Source organism: Scyliorhinus torazame, chromosome 5 (genome assembly GCF_047496885.1).
Source record: "Scyliorhinus torazame isolate Kashiwa2021f chromosome 5, sScyTor2.1, whole genome shotgun sequence".
Classification (NCBI taxonomy): domain Eukaryota; kingdom Metazoa; phylum Chordata; class Chondrichthyes; order Carcharhiniformes; family Scyliorhinidae; genus Scyliorhinus; species Scyliorhinus torazame.
The window spans coordinates 70,571,761-70,598,642 of record NC_092711.1 but is presented as its reverse complement, the minus strand read 5'-3'; the positions used below and the strand labels follow the sequence as shown (position 1 = coordinate 70,598,642).

The following is a 26,882-nucleotide window of genomic DNA, read 5'->3' as shown; positions in this document are numbered from 1 at the left end:
AATCTGTTTCCCAATCTGTTCCTCCACATCTCTGCTACTATTGGGGGGCCTATAGAAAACTCCCAACAAGGTGACTGCTCCTTTCCTATTTCTGACTTCAACCCATACTGCCTCAGTAGGTAGATACTCCTCGAACTGCCTTTCTGCAGCTGTTATACTATCTCTAATTAACAATGCCCTCCCCCCCCCCCCCACCTCTTTTACCACCCTCCCGAATCTTATTGAAACATCTATAACCAGGGACCTCCAACAACCATTTCTATCCAAGTTTCCGTGATGGCCACCACATCGTAGTCCCAAGTACCGATCCATGCCTGGCGTTCACCCACCTTATTCCTGATGCTTCTTGCGTTTAAGTATATACACTTCAACCCATCTCCGTGCCGGCAAGTACTCTCCTTTGTCAGTGTTCCCTTCCCCACTGCCTCACTACACGTTTTCCCGTCCTGAATATCGTCTAACTTAGTTGCTGGACTACAAATCCGGTTCCCATTCCCCTGCCAAATTTGTTTAAACCCTCCCGAAGAGTACTAGAAAACCTCCCTCCCAGGATATTGGTGCCCCTCTGGTTCAGATGCAACCCGTCCTGCTTGTACAGGTCCCACCTTCCCCAGAATGCACTCCAATTATCCAAATACCGGAAGCCCTCCCTCAAACACCATTCCTGCAGCCATGTGTTCAACTGCACTCCCTCCCTATTCCTCGCCTCGCTATCACGTGGCACCGGCATCAAACCAGAGATGACAACTCTGTCTGTCCTGGCTTTTAACTTCCAGCCTAACTCCCTAAACTTGTTTATTACCTCCACACCCCTTTTCCCACCTACGTCGTTGGTACCAATGTGCACCACGACTTCTAGCTGCTCCCCCTCCCTCTTAAGGATCCTGAAGACACGATCCGAGACATCCCTGGCCCTGGCAACCAGGAGGCAACATACCTTCCGGGAGTCTCGCTCGCGACCACAGAATCTTCTATCTATTCCCCTAATCATTGAATCTCCTATTAATATTGCTTTTCCATTCTCCCCCTTCCCTTCTGAGCCCCAGAGTCAGACTCAGTGCCAGAGACCTGGCCGCTGGGGCCTTCCCCCGGTAGGTCATCCCCCCCCAACAGCATCCAAAACGGTATACTTGTTTTGAAGGGGAAGGGCCACGAGGGATCTCTGCACTGTCTGCCTGTTTGTTTCCTTTCCCCTGACTGTAACCCAGCTACTCTTGTCCTGTACCTTGGGTGTGGTTACCTCCCTGTAACTCTTCTCTATAACCCCCTCTGCCTCCCGGATGATCCGAAGTTCATCCAGCTCCAGCTCCAGTTCCCTAACACGGTCTCCAAGGAGCTGGAGTTGGGTGCACTTCCCGCAGGTATAGTCAGCGGGGACACTGGTGGTATCCCTCACCACCCACATCCTACAGGAGTAGCATGCAACTGGCCTAGCCTCCATCCCCTCTTGCCTTACAGAATATAGCTGCCCTCTGGACCAACTGGACCTCCGCCCTCCGACTCTGCTCCCAGTCAGTTGCACTCTCTGTAAACTCCTGGCTCCCTTCTCACTCTTTGAGGAAATGTAGGAAACAAAATGAAAGGAACACCTTACTCCCTCCTCACCCAACTCCCTCAGTCACCAAACTCTCACTATAGCACTCAAATGCACCAAATTCAGCACTCAGTGCAAACAAAATCTGCACTGTCGGAGGATCACTTTTATACTGTGAATCTAGCCTCTGAAAACTGGCCTAATCCAATGAACTAAAGGTTAGTCCCGGATATGGAGAGATTTTCTGATTAGAAGAGGTTGAGTTGTTTGGGCCTGTACTCATTGGAGTTGAGACGAATGAGAGGTGACCTTTTTGAGACAGAAGCATTCTCAGGGGGGTTGACAGGGTAGATGCTGAGAGGATGTTTCCTCTTGTGGGAGAGTCCAGGACCAGAGGGCATAATCTCAAAGTAAGGGGTCTCAAATTTAAGACAGACATGAGGCGACATTTCTTCTCTCAGAGCGCAGTGAATCTGTGGAATTCTTTAGCTGTGCAATCATTCTGTCTCTGGAGTTTAACCATAAAAAGGCAAAGGTGAAGGTGTGTTTACCCGGATGGGCCGCTTGGTGGCGCAGTGGCTCTTTCACTGAGGGGCCTTGAGTTCAGACACATCCCAGACAGGACTGGTGAGAAATATCTGTCTGGGAAAGGGGAGAAAACTGTGTAATCGGGGAAATGGAGCGGTGCCGATGGGCCTGAGAGAAAGGAGTTCAGACAAGTCTTATTTTCTTCATTTTTCATTCAATATTTATTAAAATTTCAGAGAAAATATTCCACAAAAGTTTATTTTGAAGTTGACGAAAGGAAACATAACGATTGAGGGTCACAGTGAGAACAGAACACATACCCTCTGAGCTGCCAAATGTATGTACAACTGTAACAGACACCAGAAAGAGAGAACAGGAGCTCAATATAAAGGGAAGGCCAAAGTTATGAGTAAGGAACGAGATAAATTACTTTACTTAGACATGATATTGAGGGAAATTATTAGCTACAATTACATTACAGCCAAAATTATCTCGTACATTTCAAACTGGGAAACAGAAATACTGTCCAAGATTGTCTCAGTTACAGATGCAGAATAATAAACTGAGAAGATTTTACTGTTAGAGTCACCAAGAGGAGATATTGTATTTGTGCCACACAGAGATCATAATAAACAGTTGAGGAAAATCTACAGCGTCCGAACGTCAACCGATCACTTGATCTGTAAAAGAGAGAGAAAATGATGAAGCAGATGTTTATAATCTGGGACATTGATGTTAGAGTTTTTAATCAATCAAACATTTAGAGATTTTTGAAACGGCTTCTGTCAGTTTGAAGTGTGAGTGGATTGAATCTTCTCACCTTCACCAGAGTGACTGCAGCGCTGTAGGAAATGCTCAGGAAGAACAGGGTGATGAATGTGGAAGCGGTTGTCCAGATGTTCCCGTTATCATCCTCATCGTCTTCAGTCCAGGTGTGCTCTGTGGTATCTATGAGGATAGAGCCAAATAAATATAATTAGATTGTTTATTAATCCACGATTTATTTTTAATATTCTTGTTTCATTTTCTCCCGCTGCTAATTCATTCTTTAATATATTTCCATTGCATATCTACTGTTAAGTTCATGACACTCAGAAATTGATGTCTTTAACTTTTTTTTTCTAATTAAGGGGCAATTTAGCATGGCCAATCCACCTACCCTGCACATCTTTGGGTTGTCGGGGTGAGACCCACGGGTCATGGGGAGAATGTGAAAACTCCACTGGGACAGGGACCCAGGAGCGGGATCAACCCCAGGTCCATGGTGGCGTGAGGCAGCAGCGCTAACCACTATGCCACCGTGCCGCCATTGCCTGACGTTTCTGTTTGTTCCTTAGCTTTTGTGTCTGTGTCGATGCGAAATTCCGTGTTTTGATTTACTCCTCTGTTGTGTGTCCAGATGTCTGTGTAGGTTCACTGTGTGTTCATCGTGTCAATGAGTATTGGTCTGTGTATTTGTGTGTCAGCGCCTGTGTGAGAATTTTTTTTTTCATAGAATTTACAGTGCAGAAGGAGGCCATTCGGCCCATCGAGTCTGCACTGGCTCATGGAAAGAGCACCCTACCCAAGGTCAACACCTCTACCCTATCCCCATAACCCAGTAACCCCACCCAACACTAAGGGCAATTTTGGACACTAAGGGCAATTTATCATGGCCAATCCACCTAACCTGCACATCTTTGGACTGTGGGAGGAAACCGGAGCACCCGGAGGAAACCCACGCACACACGGGGAGGATGTGCAGACTCCGCACAGACAGTGGCCCAAACCGGAACTTTGTTTGTCTTCTGTCAATGTGTATATATGAGTGATATATTGTATGTATATGTGTTGAAATCTATGTTTATATATTATTGCCTGTGTTAATATGTGTTTATACTTTCCTGTCTAGTAATATCTGTGTTAATGTGTCTTTTTGCGTTCAACATGCATGCCAGTGTCTTAATGTTTGTGCCTGGATAAATGCGTTTGTGTGTGTGTGTGTGTGTGTGTGTGTGAATGCGTGTATTTCATCATAGAATCATCATCATATAATCCCTACAGTGGAGAACGAGGCCATTCGGCCTATTGAGTCTGCACCGACCCTTCGAAAGAACACCCTACCGAGGTGCACGGTGCACGCCCTGCCCTATCCCCAGAACCTCGTAACACCACCTAACGTTTTGGGCGCGAAGGGGTGATATAGCATGGCTAATCCACCTAACCTGCACATCTTTGGACTGTGGGAGGAAACTGGAGCACGCGGAGGAAACACGGACACAGGAGAGTGTGGAAACTCAGCACGGACAATCACCTGAGGATGGAATTGAACCCGGGTTGATGGCGCTGTGAGGCAGCAGTGCTATTTGTGCTTTGATGTTTGTTTATAACTATCTATTGCTGTGTATTGATGCCTCCATGTGTATTCATGTGTGTTTGTATGAGCGTATGTACGAATCTGTTAATATGTGACTACGTGTGCCCATTAGTGTGTTAATGTGGATTATTGTCTCTGTTTTAATGGAAATATTTCTGTCATTGTGAAATTGTGCGATTGTGGGCGGCACTGTAGCACAGTGGTTAGCACTGTTGCTTCACAGCGCCAGAGTCCCAGGTTCGATTTCTGGCTTGGGTTCCTGTCTGTGCGGAGTCTGCTCGTTCTCCCTGTGTCCGTGTGGGTTTCGTCCGGTGCTCCGGTTTCTTCCCACAAGTCCCGAAAGATGTGCTTGTGAGGTAATTTGGACATTCTGAATTCTCCCTCTGTGTACCCGAACAGGCGCCAAGAGTGTGGCGACTAGGGGTTTTTCACAGTAACTTCTTGCAGTGTTAATATAAGCCTACCTGTGACAATAAACATAATTTTTACTATTATGTATACGTAATTGCTCACAGTTGTGTTTCATATTCTTGTGTCAGTCTGCGTGTATGGTTTTATATGTTTGTGTTTGCATATTTGTGTATCTGTGTGGACATGTGGATGTATGTGCATGTTTGTGCATGCCGGCCTGTGTGTGTGGATTTGTGCGTGTGTGTCCACGAGTGTCTCTGTGTACATAAACGTGTGCTTCTTTGTGTTTATGTGCCTGTTTGTAAATTTTTGTTCATTTATGTGTATATGTATGCATGTGTTTCTATGTGTACATATATGTGTGTGTTTGTGTGCTCATGTATATGGTTGTGTGTGTGTGTACATGTGCCTGTATGTTTAGTGTTTGTGTCTTTATCTGTCTGTGTATTTGTATCAGCTGCCTGTAGCTTTGCCAGTTGTGGGTATTATTGGTACCGATGTTGAACTTTCTGCTTATAAATGTGTTTTCTGTGAGTTGCAAGCTGACATCATTGACAGAATGCAAAAATACAAGGAAGTGTCTCAGGAGAGAAAAACGAAAACCCAGGCAGAATTTAATCACCAGTCTGGATTTGGATTTTGGGAAATCAGTTGTCGCATATGGATAAGAGGAACAAGGGTGCTGAAGAAAATTATGTTGCGTGAATAGATAGTTTAAGAACATCTTTAGCATGATGGGCTTTTGAAATCTTCAGCCAGTAAGCTACAAGCCATCTTGTAATGTCAGTAACTGAGTCCTTAGTGTAGAGACACATCCACTCCCAAATTCCCCGCTTGGGGAGTAGGTGGATAGTGATTTAATAGTCTCTCCCTCTCTGGCCAGCTGAACAAATTCTCTTTGGGTTCCCCATGCTGAAGAGGTGGAGATACAGAGAGTTCACTCATCACCTTCCTCCTCTTTTGGTCGGGAAAGTGGAGGTAAAATGGGTTTATAATGCCCATCCCTCTCTCTCTGTTGGGGAAGTGGGCGGACAGTGCATTTATTTAGGCCCACCCCCTCTCTTTGTTGGAAGCGGCTGTACAGTGAATTAACTAATGCCCCAGCTCCTTGGTGGGAAAGTGGGGGTACAGGGTTAATTAATGCTCCTCCCCCACTATTTGTTGGGGCGTGGTGATACACTGGATTAACTACTGCCCCCCATGCTTTGGTGTGGAAGTGAGGGGTATAGTGGGTTCACTAAGTCCCTTCCTCTTTGTTAGGGAGTTGGGGTGCAGGGCATCAGCGAACGTCCATTCCCCACTCTCTGTTGGAGAAGTGGGGATGCAGTGGATTAACTATAACCCCTCCCCCTCTTTATTTTGGGAAGTGTGGTTGCAGTGGATTAATTGATGCCCCTTCCTCTCTCTTTTGAGAAAGTGACAGTAGAGTGCATTAACTAATGCCCCTCCTCCTGTCTCTGTTGGGGTGGTGGGGGGACAGTGGATTAACTAACGCCCCTCCTCCTGATTTTGTAGGAGAGATGGAGATATAATGGATTAAACATTTCCCTTTCCCCTCTCCGTGATGGGTGATTGTTGGTCCTTGTTTCTGTTTGATTATCAATTCAGTTCCCAGTGGGTGTGATGTTGCAATTTTAAGCTGACATCAATTTTAAAGGGATGGGCAATGGGAGAAGCAGGAACACCGAGATCTAAATGTGATGTGTTTGTCTGTCTGAAATGGGAAAGTGTCCGATTTCTCCTCAGCGGGAAGAAAGTCAATGAATATATTTTGTGAATCCTGCAATGAATGAATTTTACTCTGTCTCTGACCCAGGGTGTATCTGAGCTGGGAGCTCTGGTTGTATCTGACCTGGGGCTGGGACCTGTAGAAATCTTGGTCTCCTTGAACAGATCTAATATCAGCAAAGTCGAAGCTCCATTAATTAAGCGGCTGTACATTTAAATCACAATTGGAGGAAAAAAACCTTTATTATTTTTAATTTAGTTAGAGGTGCAATTGACAGATTCTCATTGACATGAATTAACGGAGTCCATCAGAGCGAGGGAAATGTTCACAAAACTGGGTTTACCGCTGGATTTATCAACCGTTCTGTTGATGATCTTCAAGGGGATGGCTTCATGTCCCACCACACAGGAGTAAGAAGCGCCGCTGGCCCACTCCTCCGCTGCAATGGATAACAGGCTGTACATGAAGAAGGAGCTATTGCCGTTCTCCGCCATCACCTCGGTGTTCTTGTAGTTCCCGGGATTCACCGGCTTGTCGTTGACGGTCCACTTGACGAAGATCTCTCGGGGGGAGAAACCTCTCACTAAGCAGCTGAGGGAGACGAATCTCTGAGCGGAGACGTCTTCAGCCGAGGGCAGGAGGACAGAGACGGACGGTTCCCGCGGGTTGGGATCTGCAGAAAATGTACAATAAATGTCAGTAAAATGGGGAATTCCGGAGACAATGGAACCGCGGGTTAGATGTGAGAGAAATGTGTTTTGTGTTGGATTTTAAAGGTATTCATTTCCCACTTTGGGATCTGTCCGGTTTCCCAGCTCGGAGCTGAGGTGGACACAATCCTTTACCCTGAGAATTTACGGAAGTTGAATTCGAAAGTTTCAGAAAGTGTACAGCAGGTAAACAGGCCATTCGGCCCGACTGTTCTGTGCTGGTGTATAAGCTCCACACCAAGCTCCTCCCACCTTACTCCCAGAGGATTGTAAAACTGCCAATGTAACACCCTTATTCAAAAGGGAGGGAGACAAAAACAGGTAACTATAGGCCAGTGACCTTAACATCTGTCAGTGGGAAACGGTTCGAGTCCATTATAACGGATCCAATCGCTGAGCATTTAGAAATACTCAATATAATCAAACAGAATCAGCACAACTTCGTGAGGGGTAAATCATTGCCTGACAAATTTAGATGGAGAAAGACTGGAGAAAGCTGAAGTAACTGGGGAATTGGGGGTCCTCGTGCAGAAACCACACAAAGCAAGTTCTACAGGGAATGTTGACATTTATTTCAAAGGAAATAGAATATAAACATGGGGAAGTCTGGCTAAAACTATACAAGGCACTAGTTAGTCGACACCTGGTATACTTTGAATAGTCTCGGTGCCCTTATCTACGGAAGACAGATTGGTTTTGAAGACAGTCCAGAGAAGGATCACGAGGTTGATCCTGAGTATGGAGGGATTTTCTTAGCAGCTGAGGGTAACTTTGCTGGGTTGTACTTATTGGAGTTTAGAAGAATGAAGGCGGCTTAATCGAGACATGAAAGATTCTCAGGGAGCTTGGTAGGATAGACGCTGAGTGGTTGTTTTCCCCTGTGGGAGTGTCTAGGACCAGAGCGCAGGATCACAATGTAAGGGTTCGCCCATTTCAGACCGAGATGAGGTGGAATTTCCTCTCTCAGAGAGTAAGACCATAAGACCATAAGACATAGGATCGGAAGTAAGGCCATTCGGCCCATCGAGTCCACTCCACCATTCAATCATGGCTGATTTCAACTCCATTTACCCGCTCTCTCTCCGTAGCCCTTAATTCCTCGAGAAATCAAGAATTTATCAACTTCTGCCTTGAAGACACTCAACGTCCCGGCCTCCACTGCCCTCTGTGGCAATGAATTCCACAGACCCACCACTCTCTGGCTGAAGAAATTTCTCATCATCTCTGTTCTAAAGTGACTCCCTTTTATTCTAAGGCTGTGCCCCCGGGTCCTAGTCTCCCCTGTTAATGGAAACAACTTCCCTCCGTCCACCCTATCTAAGCCATTCATTATCTTGTAAGTTTCTATTAGATCTCCCCTCAACCTCCTAAACTCCAATGAATATAATCCCAGGATCCTCAGACGTTCATCGTATGTTAGGCCTACCATTCCTGGGATCATCCGTGTGAATCTCCGCTGGACCCGCTCCAGTGCCAGTATGTCCTTCCTGAGGTGTGGGGCCCAAAATTGCTCACAGTATTCTAAATGGGGCCTAACTAATGCTTTATAAAGCTTCAGAAGTACATCCCTGCTTTTATATTCCAAGCCTCTTGCGATGAATGACAACATTGCATTTGCTTTCTTAATTAAGGACTCAACCTGCAAGTTTACCTTGAGAGAATCCTGGACTAGGACTCCCAAGTCCCTTTGCACTTCAGCATTATGAATTTTGTCACCGTTTAGAAAATAGTCCATGCCTCGATTCTTTTTTCCAAAGTGCAAGACCTCGCACTTGCCCACGTTGAATTTCATCAGCCATTTCTTGGACCACTCACCTAAACTGTCTAAATCTTTCTGCAGCCTCCCCACCTCCTCCATACTACATGCCCCTCCACCTATCTGAGAAGTGAAGCTGTGGAATTATTTAACCCAGGGGCGTAGATTCTGGGTTGTTCAGTATGTTCAAGGTTGAGAGAGACATATTTTAAATCAGTAAAGGCATCAAGAGATTTGTGGATAAGGCAGGAAAGAGGAGTTGAAGATTATCACAGCAGATCAGTCATGATCTCACTGAAGGCTGGACCGGTGTTGATGGGCCCAATGGCCTACATCTGCTCTTAGGTCTTGTGGTCTATAGTCTCGCTCCATCTAAACCCAGTATCACTACATTTAATTCATTGTCCATTCATCTGCTTATCAATTTCCCCCTTAAACACTAAACGCCCAGAGTATTTAGTTAGTGGAATTACCAATCAGAATGGACCATAAATACCCTGAATGGTAAATACTGACCACTGCACTGACACTAGAAATAGACACAATGACTCATTTATTGCTTCAGTCTCACCGCTCACCTATTTTTTTGTGGATTGAAATTCTTAAAGGAGTTGGCAGGTCCTGGTGGCTCGCCACACAGTCAAACACAGCCCCACTCAGCCAGGCTTGTGTCGAGATGTTTAATTTGCTGACCACGCTCTCAGTATCTGCCCCAGGCTGCTCGGCAATCTCTGATTTCAGCGGCTTCTTTGCTTCACTCCAGGACACGTTGACTCCATAAGGAGCATTCGAAATGACGCAGGTTAAGGTTACAGTCGCCTCCAGTAAGACCTGTTCTATTTGTGGTGACAGTATTGTTACTGAGGCATCAGTGCAAAGGGAAGGATCTGCGAATGAAAAAAGTGGAAATCAACCCAAGTTTGATCTTCAGAATCAGGACAGCAGGATTCAGCCTGAACTCTAAATGGGAATAAATCAACTTCGAAACATCAACCTCTAAATAATCAACTTCGAAACATCAACCTCTAAAGACCGCCTTTAATCTTCTATACGCAATGGAAAACCAGTTTGGTTTGTGAAAACTATTCTCATTGTGAAATACAGTCAGCCCCGATATCATTCTAACGAATCAGCATTTCAGCATTCCCAATACAAATATTCCATTCCTGATCTCAGGAACGAAGTACTAGCGGTTGATCCATAAATAGGTTGGATGAACTTTCCAACACTTTCCCCCGGAGCTGTTATCAGTTAAGTGTTTGAGACACCCACTGACTCTCAAATATAATCAGCTGTCTCAGGATAAAGCTGGTATCAAGTCCACCAGGGGCTGGTTTAGCACGGGGCTAAATCGCTGGCTTTTAAAGCAGACCAAGGCAGGCCACCAGCGCGGGTCCAATTCCCATACCAGCCTCCCCGAACAGGCGCCGGAATGTGACGACTAGGGGCTTTTCACAGTAACTTCATTTGAAGCCTACTTGTGACAATAAGCGATTTTCATTTCATTCATTCACCTCACTCACTAAATTACTTCAAATTATAGGGATACAGTTATTTCCATATTCATAAAATCGTGAATGATAAGCAACCCTCATGCAGCTCTTACATCAGAATGAAACACAAACTACATGGCAGTAAATTAGAAGTTGTTCTGTGCTTTGCACTAACTTCAGTAAATTCCTGATTTGGATTAACATCAGAGTGCAGGATGATTTATTGTTTCCCCTGTTTGAGTCTCTTACCAGACGCGGTGATGTTGTGACTTTGGGTGACCTCTTGATGAGTGACCTGGCAGGTATAGACGGCTTTGCTGAACCATTCCCCAGCGGAGACTGTCAGCCGACTGCTCGCCGAGAAGTTCCCGTTCACTTCACAGGGGGGCGAGGTGACAAATCCTGAACCCATGGCTTGTCCATTCTTCAGCCACTTCACCGTCATTGACTTTGGATGGAAATCGTTGATTGAACAGACCATGGTTGCAAATTTCTTGCTTGAGATTTCTTCATTGGAACTCACGGTGAGGAGAACATTTGGAGTGTTGACTCCGCCTTCAAGAAACACAAGTTAGACATTTCTTGAAGAAGATGTAACGAATAAAATGACTAATTATATTTGAACAGTTTCTCTGTGGTCACTATTTCTCGCAGGAATCAGAACTATGCAGAGAACCATAAATGTGTTATGACCAAAGATGTAAATAAAGTAATCAAAGCATCTGTTTCTCACAGATTCCACAACACTTACATTTCATTCCAATGCTCTTGTCTGAGCCGCTGTGTCGAACCTCACAGCTGATTTCGCTGCATCCCCCCTCTGACTCGGTGATGGTTAACTGGCTGCTCAGGGTGTAGGTTCCCTTCTTGTTTCTCACTGACGGGTATTTCTTAACTCCAGTGGTGATCAGCTGCCCATTTTTCTTCCAGGTAAGGCTGGTGATTTCTGGGGAGTAGTCCATCGCTAAACAGCCGTAGGTCACAGAGCCGTCGTTGTTGTGTTGCTGACAGGAGGAGACCAGGCTGTAGAGAGTGGGCGGAGATGGTGTTGCTGGGAAAGAATGGCCCATTCAACAAGTTAGACTCTGTTATTTGTGATCTATAAGTTACCAAGCACATCAAAATGTGACGATGCATTTATCCTAACATGTTCTCATTAACTGTTACATCCATATTTCAGCGTCTATTAGTTCTATGATTTGAGAATCGCCATCTTTTGCATCCCTTTCTCCGTTTCGAACACATACAAAAAAAATAACATTTGATGCCGCCTGAATGATGTAACTGTCATTGGATTGAAGGAGAGGAGCAGAGGGTTTCCCCCATTATTTCAGCTACCATGTAAAATAAAATAGAAATGTCACCATAGTCCCGGAGACTGCCCTTTCCTTCTGAGAGCTGACTCGTGGTGATTTAACCTGAGGGTTACCACACCTCAGGCGAGGGGCAAGGTTGAGAATGGGGGTCTTTATGAATATCCTCAGCCGGTACAACAATTGAATCCGCGCTGTTGGGATCGCTCTTCATCACAAACCAGCCGTCCAGCTAACTGAGTTGTGTACGTCACAATCCAGCTAACTGAGCTTTGTACGTCACAATCCAGCTAACTGAGCTGAGTACGTCACAATCCAGCTAACTGAGCTGTGTACGTCACAATCCAGCTGAGTACGTCACAATCCAGCTAACTGAGCTGTGGACGTCACAATCCAGCTAACTGAGATGTGTACGTCACAATCCAGCTAACTGAGCTGTGTATGTCACAATCCAGCTAACAAAGCTGTATACGTCACAATCCAGCTAACTGAGCTGTGTATGTCACAATCCAGCTAACTGAGCTGTGTATGTCACAATTCAGCTAACTGAGCTGTATACGTCACAATCCAGCTAACTGAGCTGTGTACGTCACAATCCAGCTAACTGAGCTGTGTACGTCACAATCCAGCTAACTGAGATGTGTACGTCACAATCCAGCAAACTGAGCTGTGTATGTCACAATCCAGCTAACAAAGCTGTATACGTCACAATCCAGCTAACTGAGCTGTGTATGTCACAATCCAGCTAACTGAGCTGTGTATGTCACAATTCAGCTAACTGAGCTGTATACGTCACAATCCAGCTAGCAGAGCTGTGTACGTCACAATCCAGCTAACAGAGCTGTGTACTTCACAATCCAGCTATCTGAGCTGTGTACGTCACAATCCAGCTAACTGAGCTGTGTACATCACAATCCAGCTCACTGAGCTGTGTACGTCACAATCCAGCTAACTGAGATGTGGACATCACAATCCAGCTAACTGAGCTGTGTACATCACAATCCAGCTAACTGAGCTGTGTACGTCACAATCCAGCTCACTGAGCTGTGTACGTCACAATCCAGCTAACTGAGCTGTGTATGTCACACTCCAGCTAACTGAGCTGTGTACGCCACAGTCCAGCTAACTGAGCTGTGTACGTCACAATCCAACTAACTGAGCTGTATACGTCACAATCCAGCTAACTGAGCTGTGTACGTCACAATCCAGCTAGCTGAGCTGTGTACGTCACACTCCAGCTAACTGAGCTGTGTACGCCACAGTCCAGCTAACTGAGCTGCGTACGTCACAATCCAGCTAGCTGAGCTGTGTACGTCACACTCCAGCTAACTGAGCTGTGTACGCCACAGTCCAGCTAACTGAGCTGTGTACGCCACAGTCCAGCTAACTGAGCTGCGTACGTCACAATCCAGCTAGCTGAGCTGTGTACGCCACAGTCCAGCTAACTGAGCTGTGTACGTCACACTCCAGCTAACTGAGCTGTGTACGCCACAGTCCAGCTAACTGAGCTGTGTACGCCACAGTCCAGCTAACTGAGCTGCGTACGTCACAATCCAGCTAGCTGAGCTGTGTACGCCACAGTCCAGCTAACTGAGCTGTGTACGTCACAATCCAGCTAACTGAGCTGTGTACGTCACAATCCAGCTAACTGAGCTGCGTACGTCACAATCCAGCTAGCTGAGCTGTGTACGTCACACTCCAGCTAACTGAGCTGTGTACGCCACAGTCCAGCTAACTGAGCTGTGTACGCCACAGTCCAGCTAACTGAGCTGCGTACGTCACAATCCAGCTAGCTGAGCTGTGTACGCCACAGTCCAGCTAACTGAGCTGTGTACGTCACACTCCAGCTAACTGAGCTGTGTACGCCACAGTCCAGCTAACTGAGCTGTGTACGCCACAGTCCAGCTAACTGAGCTGCGTACGTCACAATCCAGCTAGCTGAGCTGTGTACGCCACAGTCCAGCTAACTGAGCTGTGTACGTCACAATCCAGCTAACTGAGCTGTGTACGTCACACTCCAGCTAACTGAGCTGTGTACGCCACAGTCCAGCTAACTGAGCTGTGTACGCCACAGTCCAGCTAACTGAGCTGCGTACGTCACAATCCAGCTAGCTGAGCTGTGTACGCCACAGTCCAGCTAACTGAGCTGTGTACGTCACAATCCAGCTAACTGAGCTGCGTACGTCACAATCCAGCTAGCTGAGCTGTGTACGCCACACTCCAGCTAACTGAGCTGCGTACGTCACAATCCAGCTAGCTGAGCTGTCTACATCACACTCCAGCTAACTGAGCTGTGTACATCACAATCCAGCTAACTGAGCTGCGTACGTCACAATCCAGCTAACTGAGCTGTGTACGTCACAATCCAGCTAACTGAGCTGTGTACGTCACACTCCAGCTAACTGAGCTGTGTACGCCACAATCCAGCTCACTGAGCTGTGTACGTCACAATCCAGCTAACTGAGCTGTGTACGCCACAATCCAGCTCACTGAGCTGTGTACGTCACAATCCAGCTCACTGAGCTGTGTACGCCACAATCCAGCTCACTGAGCTGTGTGCGTCACAATCCAGCTAACTGAGCTGTGTACGTCACAATCAATTTGTGTTAAAAATGTCTCTTCATTTGTATCTTTGCAATTTGGGAAATTCCCTTTGTTCAAATTTACTGATCCCTCCCCCACCCCCCCCCCTCTCTCCATTTCACTACCCCCATTCCCCAAACCAGAGAGTAGTGTCTTTGCTTCAAAAATACCTTCGGAATGCACATTTATATAATTACAATAAGGTTCTACATTTGAGTAATTGCAATAGTCTCTCATTTTAGGATCATGAGGGAGTCGGCCATTCAGCCGGTCGAGCCTCCTCCCCCATTCAATAAGCTCCTGGCTGTGCTGATTGTGGTGTTAACTCCACATTCCGCCTGTCACTGAGACCGGGCTGTCTGCAATCCCTCCGCACCCCGCCCCGCGCTCCCTGTGCGTCCCCATCTCTCTGCGGTTCCCGCTGGATCTCTGCACCTTTCTCCTGGTCCCTTCACTTTCGTTTAGCTCTCTGCTCTTTTCCACGGCTCTCTGCGCTTTCCTCCGCATCTCTGCACTTTCTCTCGACTCTGCATTTTCTTCCTGCTCTTTAATGCTTTGCCCAGGTGTGCTGCACTTTTCCCAGTTCTTTGTGCTTTTCCCGGTTCCTGGATCTTTGTGCGGGCTTTTTGAGGTTTTCGCCAGCACTGTGCGCTTTACCCCGATTCTTATGGCTTATCGCCCACTCCATGGACTTTCTTCCGGCTCTCTGCACTTCCCTCGGCTCTGTGCTCCTTCACCCTACTCCCTGCATCTTTCCCCGGCTCCCTGCATCTTTCCCCGGCTCTCTGCGTCTTTCCCCGGCTCCCTGCCTCTTTCCCCGGCTCCCTGCCTCTTTCCCCGGCTCCCTGCATCTTTCCCCGGCTCCCTGCACAGCCCCCGGCTCTCTGCACAGCCCCCGGCTCTCTGCACCTTCCCCCGGCTCCCTGCAACTCCCCCCCCCCCCCCCCGCGGCTCCCTGCACTACCCCCCCCCCCCTCATCCCCCGCCCCCGGCTCTCTGCACTTCCCCCGGTACCCTGCACCCCCCTCCCCCCTTGGCTCTCTGCAGTTCCCCCGGCTCCCCGCACTCGCCACCCCCCCCCCCCCGCCCCTCGCACCCCCACCCCCACCCTGCTCTCTGCACCTTTCCCTTGCTCTCTCCACTTCTTTCCAACTCTTTGTCCTTTTCTACGACTCTCTGTGTGTTCCGCTGCATCTCGGTCTATTCCCCTGCATTTCTGTCCTTTCCCCTGCATCTCGATGCTTTCCTCCCAACTCTGCCTTTTCGCCGCCTCTTTGCTCTTTTCCACCGCCTCGGCGCTTTCTCCCGGCTCCGGGGTCTTTCCCCGGCTCTCTGCACTTTCCCCGGCTCCCGGCAGTCCCATGTCTTGCAGCCACATTCGGGCGCCACTCGTCATCAGTTTCGCTCCAGTTCTCCATTCCTCTCTCGTTGCAGCCGCTCCCTTGCCCATTTCCTGGGCATGAGTGAGAGAGGATGAGTGAGTAACTGAGTGAGGGTAGGAGAGGGAGAGAGGATGAGTGAGTAACTGAGTGAGGGTAGGAGAGTGAGTGTGGGTGAGTGAGTAACTGAGTGAGGGCAGGGGAGTGAGTGCGGGTGAGTGAGTAACTGAGTGAGGGTAGGAGAGTGAGTGTGGGTGAGTGAGTAACTGAGTGAGGGTAGGAGAGTGAGTGTGGGTGAGTGAGTAACTGAGTGAGGGTAGGAGAGTGAGTGTGGGTGAGTGAGTAACTGAGTGAGGGCAGGGGAGTGAGTGCGGGTGAGTGAGTAACTGAGTGAGGGTAGGAGAGTGAGTGTGGGTGAGTGAGTAACTGAGTGAGGGTAGGAGAGTGAGTGTGGGTGAATGAGTAACTGAGTGAGGGCAGGGGAGTGAGTGCGGGTGAGTGAGTAACTGAGTGAGGGTAGGAGAGTGAGTGTGGGTGAGTGAGTAACTGAGTGAGGGTAGGAGAGTGAGTGCGGGTGAGTGAGGAACTGAGTGAGGGTAGGAGAGTGAGTGTGGGTGAGTGAGTAACTGAGTGAGGGTAGGAGAGCGAGTGTGGGTGAGTAACTGAGTGAGGGTAGGAGAGTGAGTGTGGGTGAGTGAGTAACTGAGTGAGGGTAGGAGAGTGAGTGTGGGTTAGTGAGTAACTGAGTGAGGGTGAGTGAGTTGGGTGATTGAGGATGTATGAATGTTGATAAGTGGCGGATCAGGGGTGACTGACTGAGTGAGGGTAGGTATGTCACCGAGGACGAATGAAGGGTGTGTGAGGGAGAGTGAGTGAGACGCAGAGAATGAGTGACGCTGGGTGAGTGAGGTTGTGTAGTGAGAGTCAGTGAAGGTGAGTGAGCGAGGGTCAGTGAATGAGGGTGAGTGAGTGAGGGTGGGTGAGTGAGGGTGAGTGAATGAGGGTGAGTGAGTCAGGGGGTCGACTGCTGGTGAGTGAATGGAGTGGGTGAATGAATGAGGGGGAGTCAGTGAGCGTGGGTGAGTGAGGGTGAATGAGTGAGGATGGTTGAGGGACGAATGAGTGAGGGTGGGTGAGTGAGAGTGTGTCAGGGAGGGTGGGTGAGTGAGAGTGTGTCAGGGAGGGTGGGTAAGTGAGGGTGGGTGAGTGAGGGTGTGTCAGGGAGGGTGGCTGAGTGAGGGTAGGTGAGTGAGTGAACGTGAGTGTGGGTGGGAGAGTGAGCGAGTGTGAGCGCCTGAATGAGGGTGAGTGAGGATACGTAGGTATTTGAGGATGAGTGAGTGACGGTAGTTTAGTGAATGAGAGTGTGTGAGGGTGGGTGAGTGAGTGTATGTGAGGGTGGGTGAGTGAGGGTGTGTGAGGGTGAGTGAGTGAGAGTGTGTGAGGGTGGGTGAGTGAGGGTCTGTGAGGGTGAGCAAGTGGGCGTGGGTGGGTGACTGAGTGAGGGTGAGCGCCTGAATGAGGGTGGGTGAGGATGGGTGGGTTATTGAGGATGAGTGGGTGAGAGAGTGTGAGTGAGGGTGAACGAATTAGGTTGGGCGTGTAAGGGTGAGTCAATAATGGTGAGTGGTGCTGAATAAGGATGGGTGAGTGTGCGTGAGGGTGAGAGTGAGGGTGGGTGAGTGAGAATGTGTCAGGGAGGGTTGGTGAGCTGAGGTGGGTGAGTGAGAGTGTGTGAGGCGTGTGAGTGAGGGTGGGTGAGTGAGGGTGGGTGGGTGAGTGGTGGTGGGTGAGTGAGTGAAGGTGAGTAAGGGTGGGAGTGAGGGTGTGTGAGGGTGGTTTACAGAATGAGGGTGGGGGAGTGAGGTGTGTGAGGGTGGGTGAGTGGGAGTGTGTCAGGGAGGGTGGGTGAGTGAGGGTGTGTGAGGGTGGGGGAGTGAGGGTGGGGGAGTGAGGGTGTGTGAGGGTGGTTTACAGAATGAGGGCTTGTGAGGGCGGGTGAGTGGGGGTGTGTGAGTGAGGGTGGGTGGGTGAGTGGTGGTGGGTGAGTGAGTGAGTGAAGGTGAGTAAGGGTGGGAGTGAGGGTGTGTGAGGGTGGTTTACAGAATGATGGTGGGGGAGTGAGGTGTGTGAGGGTGGGTGAGTGAGAGTGTGTCAGGGAGGGTGGGTGAGTGAGGGTGTGTGAGGGTGGGGGAGGGTGTGTGAGGGGGTGTGAATGAGAGTGTGTCAGGGAGGGTGGGTGAGTGAGGGTGTGTGAGGGTGGGGGAGTCAGGGTGTGTGAGGGTGGGGGAGTGAGGGTGTGTGAGGGTGGTTTACAGAATGAGGGCTTGTGAGGGCGGGTGAGTGGGGGTGTGTGAATGACTGAGTGAGGGTGAGAGCCTGAATGAGGGGAGTGAGGGTGGGTGTGGATGGGTGGGTGAGGGTAGTGAGGGCGGGCGAATGAGTGTGGGTGGGTGGCTGAGTGAGGCTGAGAGCCTGATTGAGAATGGGTGAGGATGAGTGAGGATGGGTGGGTGTTTGAGGAGGAGTGAGTGAGAGTGTGTGAGTGAGGGTGAGAGTTAGTTTGGGCGTCTAAGGGTGAGTCAATGACAGTGAGTGTTGCTGAATGAGGATGTGTGAGTGTGTGTGTGAGGGTGTGAGAGTAAGGGTGGGTGAGTGAGAGTGTGTGAGGTGGGGGAGTGAGTATGGGTGGGTGACTGAGTGAGGGTGAGAGCCTGAATGAGGGGGGGGAAGGATGGGTGGGTGTTTGAGGATGAGTGGGTGAGAGTGTGTGAGTGAGGGTGAGAGTTAGGTTGGGCGTCTATGGGTGAGTCAATGACAGTGAGTGTTGCTGAATGAGGATGTGTGAGTGTGTGTGTGAGGGTGTGAGAGCGAGGGCGGGTCAGTGAGAGTGTGTCAGGGGGGTGAATGACGGTAGATGAATGAGGGTGGGAGTGTGAGTCTGCGTGTGAGGGTGGTTAAGGAAAGGTGTATCATTGAGGATGGTTGAGTGAGGGTCAATGAGTGACGGTGAGAATGGTGAGTGAGGGTACGTGAGTGAGTGTGGGTGAGTGATCATTCCCAGGTGCTCCCAGCCCATTGGGACGATGTTTCTTGGGATGATTTTCCGCTCAGGCTCAGCTTTCTGTTGCCTGTTGTCCACAGCCGAGCTGGGGGATCCGCCATTCGGGTCCACCACCCCCACCTCCTCCTCTTCCTCTCCATCGATCCTGTCCTGATTCTCCACATTGACCAGCTTTCAGTAACACCGGCTGTGTACAGTCAGACAGCAGTGTAGATCACTGGGCAGCTGCTTTAATACTTTCAGTAACACCGGCTGTGTACAGTCAGACAGCAGTGTAGATCACTGGACAGCTGCTTTAATACTTTCAGTAACACCGGCTGTGTACAGTCAGACAGCAGTGTAGATCACTGGACAGCTGCTCTAATACTTTCAGTAACACTGGCTGTGTACAGTCAGACAGCAGTGTAGATCACAGGGCAGCTGCTTTAATACTTTCAGTAACGCCGGCTGTGTACAGTCAGACAGCAGTGTAGATCACTGGGCAGCTGCTTTAATACTTTCAGTAACACCGGCTGTGTAAAGTCAGACAGCAGTGTAGACCACTGGACAGCTGCTTTAATACTTTCAGTAACACCGGCTGTGTACAGTCAGACAGCAGTGTAGATCACTGGGCAGCTGCTTTAATACTTTCAGTAACACTGGCTGTGTACAGTCAGACAGCAGTGTAGATCACTGGGCAGCTGCTTTAATACTTTCAGTAACACCGGCTGTGTACAGTCAGACAGCAGTGTAGATCACTGGGCAGCTGTTTTAATACTTTCAGTAACATCGGCTGTGTACAGTCAGACAGCAGTGTAGATCACTGGACAGCTGCTTTAATACTTTCAGTAACACCGGCTGTGTACAGTCAGACAGCAGTGTAGATCACTGGGCAGCTGCTTTAATACTTACAGTAACACTGGCTGTGTACAGTCAGACAGCAGTGTAGATCACTGGGCAGCTGCTTTAATACTTTCAGTAACACCGGCTGTGTACAGTCAGACAGCAGTGTAGATCACTGGACAGCTGCTTTAATACTTTCAGTAACACCGGCTGTGTACACTCAGACAACAGTGTAGATCACTGGGCAGCTGCTTTAATACTTTCAGTCACACCGGCTGTGTACAATCAGGCAGCAGTGTAGATCACTGGGCAGCTGCTTTAATACTTTCAGTAACACCGGCTGTGTACAGTCAGACAGCAGTGTAGATCACTGGACAGCTGCTTTAATACTTTCAGTAACACCCGCTGTGTACAGTCAGACAGCAGTGTAGATCACTGTACAGCTGCTTTAATACTTTCAGTAACACCGGCTGTGTACAGTCAGACAGCAGTGTAGATCACTGGGCAGCTGCTTTAATACTTTCAGTAACACCGGCTGTGTACAGTCAGACAGCAGTGTAGATCACTGGACAGCTGCTTTAATACTTTCAGTAACACCGGCTGTGTACAGTCAGACAGCAGTGTAGATCACTGGGCAGCTGCTTTAATACTTTCAGTAACACCGGCTGTGTACAGTCAGAAAGCAGTGTAGATCACTGGGCAGCTGCTTTAATGCCGATGTAATTTCATTTTCCACAAAACCATTTAGAACTGGGACAATGAGCATTCCTGCGACTTAACGGATTTTCATTTTGTAAATGGGATTTTTCTGCCCGTAGAATTCTTGTCATATTGTGTCAGAGAGAGTGTGTTGTGTTTATTCATTCTTATGATGGAGGCGTCTCTGGCTCGGCCAGCATTTATTTCCCATCCCTCATTGCCTTTGAGAATGTGGCGAGCTTCCGTCTTCAACCATTGCAGTCCATGTGGTGTTTCCCCGAGTCAGTTACATGATTTTGAACCAGCGACAGTGCAGGAACGGTGATATATTTTATAGTCATGATGCTGAATGGCTTGGGATTGAACTTCCAGTTGGTGGTGTTCCCATGTCTCTGCTGTCCTTGTCCAGGTGGCCGCTGTCATGGGTTTGGAAGGTGCTGTCTAGGGAGACATGATGAGCTTCTGCAGCGGATCTTTAAATGGCGGACAGGCTTTGGGGAGTCAGGAGATGAGTTTTTCACCGCAGGATTCCTCACCTTTGATCTGTTCTTCTGGCCTCAACATTTCTATGACTCGCCCAGATCACTTTCTGGTCCATGTTAATCCCCAAGAGGTTGTTAGTGGGGATTCAATGATGGTAATGCCAGTGAATGTCAAGGGGCGGTGGTTAGATCCGTTCTTACTGGAGGTGGGCATTGCCTTCAATTGGGTGACTTAACTGTTACTTACCACTTGTCAGCCAGAACCGGATAGAGCCTCCATGTTGCTTTATTTACAGGTTTATTTAGTGATTGCACAGTTGCAAATTGTGCTGAGCATGGTGCAATCATCTGCCATCAACCCCTGTTCAGACCTGATGATGGAAAGAAGGCCATTGATGAATAAGCTGAAGATGGCTGGATCTGGGACACTGCCCTGAAGAAGTCTCGCAGTGATGTCCTGGAACTGAGCTGATTGGCCTCCAGCAATGGAATCCATCCACCTTGGTGCTGGTTGTGACTCCAACCAGCGGAGATTCTTCCCCTGATTCCCATCCATTCATTCTTTGGTTGGGCTGCTTGACGTCTCACGTTTCAATGCTGCCTTGATTTGGCGGCACGGCAGCACAGTGGTTAACCCTGTTGCTTCACAGCACCAGGGACCCGGGTTCGATTCCCACTTGGGTCATTGCCTGTGCGGAGTCTGCACATTCTCCCCGGAGTCTTCGTGGGTTTTATCCGGGTGATCCGATTTCCTCCCACAAGTCCCGAAAATCGACCTGTTAGGTGGTTTGGATATTCCGAATTCTCCCTCTGTGTACCCGAACAGGCGCCAGAGTGTGGTGACTGGGGGCTTTTCACAGTAACTTCATTGCAGTTAATGTAAGCCTACTTGTGACAATAAAAATGATTATTATTATTGATGTTAGTTCAGTCGCTCTCACCTGTGTATCTGAAAGTGTGTGCGTGTGAGGGAGAATTTGGGTATGTGAGAGCCCGTGACTGTGTGTATGCATGTGTCTGCATGCATGCGTGTGAATGCGTGTGTGTGTTTCTGCGAGAGATGGATCAAGAGAGTGGGAGAGAGAGAGTACACGTGTGAGTGTGTGTGTGCGAGAGAGTATCTGTGTGTGAGAGAATATCTGTGTGTGAGAGCGCGATTGTGTGTATTTGTGCGAGCGACAGGATGTGTGTGTGTGTGAGGAGCAAAATAGTGTGCACAGGAGAGAGACTGCATGCGCAAAACTATGTGCGTGAGAGGGCATGTGTGTGAAAGAGTGCTTTCACAAGAGAGCATGTGTATGAGAGAGCATGTATGCACCAAAGCATGTGAGTGAGACAGCATGTATGTAAGAGAGCATGTGTGCAAGAGATCATGTGTGTGAGAACACGTGTGTGTGAGTGTGTAACAGACCATATGTGTGAGAGAACATGTGTGCAAGAGAGCATGTGTGAGAGAGCATGTGTGTGAGAGAACGTGTGCATGAGACAGCATGTGTGCAAAAGAACATGTGTGTGAGAGAGCATGACTGCGAGACAGCATGTGTGAGGGAGCATGTGTGCGAGAAATCATGAGTACGAGAGAGACCATGAGGTGTGTCAGAGCGCGTGTGTGCAAGAAAGAATGAGAGAGTGTGTGTGGGTGTGAGCGTGTGTGTGAGAGTGTGTGTGTGAGAGCATGAGTGTGGAGAGTGAGTGTATGAGAGAGTGTGTATGTGAGAGAGCAAGTGTATGAGAGAGCATGTGAGTGAGAGGGCATGTGTGTCAGGGAGCATGTGTGCAAGAGAGCGTGAGTGTGAGAGATATGTGATTGAGAGCGTGTGTGTGAGAAAGCATGTGTGGGAGAGTACATGGGTGTGAGAGCATGTGTGCAACAGAGCAAGTGTGTGAGAGAGCATGTGTGTAAACGAGCATGAGTGTGAGTGAGCAAGTGAGTGAGAGAGTGTGCGAGAGAGTGTGAGTATCAGAGCGCATGTGTATGAGAGAGCATGTATGCAAGAGAGGATATATGTGTGAGAGAGCAGGCGTACAAGAGAGTATGTGTGTGCGAGAGGCCATGTGTGTGAGAGAGCGTGTGTGTGTGAGAGAGCGTGTGTGTGAGAGCATGTGTGTGAGAGAGCATGAGAGAGCATGCCTGCGAGAGACCATGCATGTCAGAGAGAGTGTATGTGTGAGAGAGTGTATGTGTGAGAGAACGGATGTGTGAGAGAGCCTGTATGTGAGAGAGCGTTTTTGTGTTGGAGAGATGTGTGTGACAGGGCATGTGTGTGAACGAGCGTGTGTGCAAGAGATAATGTGTGCGAGAGTGCATGTGTGTGAGAGTGTGTGTCTGTGAATGATTGTGTATGTGAGTGAGATTGGTAAAATGTGTAAGAGAGAGTGTGTGAGAGCGTGTGAGAGAGGCAGATTGTCTGTGAAAGAGAGAGAGGGATAATGTGCCTGTGTATGTGAGAGAGCGAGTGACCGTCTGTTGGTGTGTGAGGGAGAGTTGGAGAGAGAGAAAGTTGGAGACAGAGAGTATGTAAGAGAATGAGTGTGTGAGGCAGTGCGTGCGTGACCGAGTGTGTGTGTGAGAGGGACTGTGTGTTTTTGAAGAGCTATTGTGTATGTGAGAGTCTCTGTGAGAGAGAGTGTCTGTGTGTTTGAGGGATAGTCCGGGTTTCTGGGAGAGAGGGAGTGTGTGAGGGAGAAAGAGTGTGCGGATGAGAGCGTACCTAGTGGTGTCAAATTTCACTCTGAAACACAGGGGAACGAATCATTCAAACTGGTTGATTCTAATTGATAAATGGTCAACTTACAACAAAAGAAATTCAATAACCTCTTTGAAATTAAACTGATACTAATTTCAAACTCCCTTCGCCTTTCAGCTATTTCTCCTGTCTGTCTGAACTGGGCAGAATGTATTTTCACTGAGAATGAACACATTAAATATAACAGATTGAGGGGAGTTTAATGTCTGTGACAGAGATCCAGTGTTTGATAAGAAATAAACAAACCAGGAAACATTCACATTGGAAACTGATTACCTGATTTTATCCAATGTCTTAATTAAATACAATCAACAAAACAATGGAGGCGGGCCACCTCATCAACCGGAGCAATTAAATGTATTGTTTTCTAAATTATTTTCAGGACAATTAAACATTCTCCAATAGCTTTGATATCACACGCCAGTATGCTACTCAATTGTAGCAGTTAATTTATGTTGAACTAGTTAGTACTAATGTCGCATTGCAAGTTATTGCCAATTGTCAATTAGTTGACCTGTCAGCTGATTTGTACTCTATAATATAAATAATAAAACATGGTTCTCTGTAATTCAAAACCTGCTCCTGCCTGAAATTTGATAAATAATTTGGATTTAATTAAATATTATACTTCAAATTATCGGATGGAATAATTCAGACATGTGTAATATCTCATCTGTTTGTTAAAGCGGTATTCCCTAATTGATAAACTGTTGTAACTCGAAACTATATATATATATATATATATATACCAATAAAGTCCTTGGTATTTTGTGATCAATAAAAGTGTTTCTGAGATTTAATCATTCAGGCAATTCGATTAACTTTATTATTGAAAATATTGCTTCAGAAAAGGAGATCCAAATTAATCAGTGCAAAACTTAATGAAAACAATTCAGTCAGATCCTCCACAGCCCTGAAACATAGTGAGAAAATGATGGAGAAATGTTCTTGTTCAATTTACGAGTTAAGAAGAAATAAGCTTGAGGCTCCGATAAAATCTATTCTTCGATTGTATAATTTGTTTTATTTCTATAATGTTATATGGTGTACAGCACAGCTCTGCGAGACAGGATGTTATTATTTTTTGCAAAGCTAATATTCTCCTTTTGTAATTAAATTAATCTCTTTGAATTTCAAGCTTTTACTTGTCAATCTCCAGCACTGTGAAGTCTGAGCATTTCTACAATTTAAATAAAATCATAAGAACAATTCTTGCACTGTCAGCGACTTCCACCTCTGGGAAAACTCTTTATGATTAGGTTAGAGACAACTACAAATGACGTTGAAGTGATAATATTCTTGCTGCTGCACATAATTAATACAATAACCGGATACATAAATTGCCAAACTGCAATATAAAACTCCTATTTAAGTAACTGCAAACGTAATCAGAGAAATAAAAATTAATTCAAATATATCTTGTGTAATTGAACAGTGCTGTAGAATCAGTATGTTATTATTAAAACAGTTTCATAAATAATCACAAAATATTCCCAGCCTACAAACCTTTCCGGTCATGCTGATGGTGTGCAAAGCACAGCAGAATTGTGGAAGGAGATTGATGATTAATGATATTAATATGGAAACATATTTGGATAATATGGTGATAATACCGCATTATAATTGTTTAAGTTATATTAATTTTACTCACGAATTTGAAAACGTTTTAATTAAATAGTTTCAGACTGCAGTAACGAATTGCGTTCTTAATGACGCCATGGTTTAGTTTAATCAGTAATCATTAGGTAAAATTTAAAAATGTCAATCAAATCTTTAATTCCTTTCTTTATTTTCGAAACCGGCCACGTTTACTCCCCACAATTGTGTTTCAAGGAGATTCAAACGCGCAAACCTTTTTACATTTAACCAGAAAACGTGTAACTGCTCAATGTCACCCAGTTTGAACAATGCAGAAACAACGTAGAAACAGAAAACCGCTTCACAAATTGTACTTATTCAAAGTCACCCAGACACACCATCTCCTCAGCAGCAAAACACCAAAACTCATCGTGAGGACTGAACCCGTTTCATTGAGAAGCAGCTCAATTCTACATTCAACAGAATCAAACGTAACATTTCAAAAACATCTGAATATCGAATCCAGCAAATCAGTTCGGCACCAAATGTATGAATTATCAAACTAAATAGAAATACAGAACAACAGTAACATCATTGTGAGGATGTGGGGTATGTCCAAAATATTTTTGAAACTTTACCATATTTTATTCATGTTGGACCATATTTCAAACGCATTTCAACAGTTGACAGGAGAGATAAAAGCTGCATCCATCAATCCCACCAAGATGGAACATTGAAGAAAAGCCAGGCTGTGATTGCAGGAACAAATTATGTTCGTAAAGAGCATTTAAAACTGTGGCTTAGTTTTTAAAAAACTCTAAAATCCTGACCGTTGTCCACCCACAATCGTGTGCCAAGCAGTTTCAAACACGTGTCTTATTTTCATTCAATTACAAAACATGGAAACGCTCAATATCACCGAGTTTAAAGAGTATAGAAACGCCAGAACCGTTTCACAAACTTTACTCATTCAAAATCACCCAGACACAATCTCCTCAGCAGAAAACACCAAATTACATCACCGAGGGGCTGAAACTCGTCTCATGGAGAACCAGCTCAATTCTTCAAACACTTTCAATAGAATCAAACAGCATTTCAAGAAAATTTATATCTAGAACCCACCAAATCCGCCTTTCAGCAAGTGAATGAACAATTAAAACAAACAGAAATATGGAAGAATATCATCAGCATTGTCAATATGCGGGAAGTGTTCAATAAATTGACACAGATACTTCAGCATATTTTGTGAATATTGGGTAGATTTCTAACACTTGTGCAGGAGGCGGTAAAATCTGCAGCCACCAGGTGTCACCGAGATTAAACATTGCAGAAATACCAAACTGTTTAACAGGCGTTAGGTATTTAAAGTAACCCGGCCACAGTATCCTCAGCAAATAAACATCAAATCATAACATGCAGGGACTGAATCCCTCAGCAGCACCTTTTGTCAAGAGGCAGAATAATTCATTTTTCGGCAGAATCACATGAAACATTGCAACAAAATCTCAATACAGAATCCAGCAAACCCGCAATTCAGTGAACGAATGCATAGTTAAAATAGAAATAAATAAATAAAATAAAGACTCAAGTAAAACAGTTCATAAATAATGGAATGGTTCTTACCTGCAGTCACCGTCACCATGGTCCCCTGTCCCCAGTAGTCCATAGCGTCACAGTGTCACATTCCCTGGGCAGCTC

The 26,882-nt window shown here is 46.9% G+C and overlaps 1 gene segment (V, D, J or C); it reads right to left on the bottom strand.

Annotated features, from left to right (window-relative positions):
- Window positions 1-2,322: 2,322 nt before the first annotated feature.
- On the bottom strand, window positions 2,323-26,882 carry LOC140418331 (Ig heavy chain C region-like). The segment is given in 7 exon segments: window positions 2,323-2,742; window positions 2,883-3,010; window positions 6,902-7,231; window positions 9,603-9,911; window positions 10,767-11,072; window positions 11,269-11,568; window positions 26,808-26,882. Coding segments are annotated over 7 exon segments (1,425 nt in total).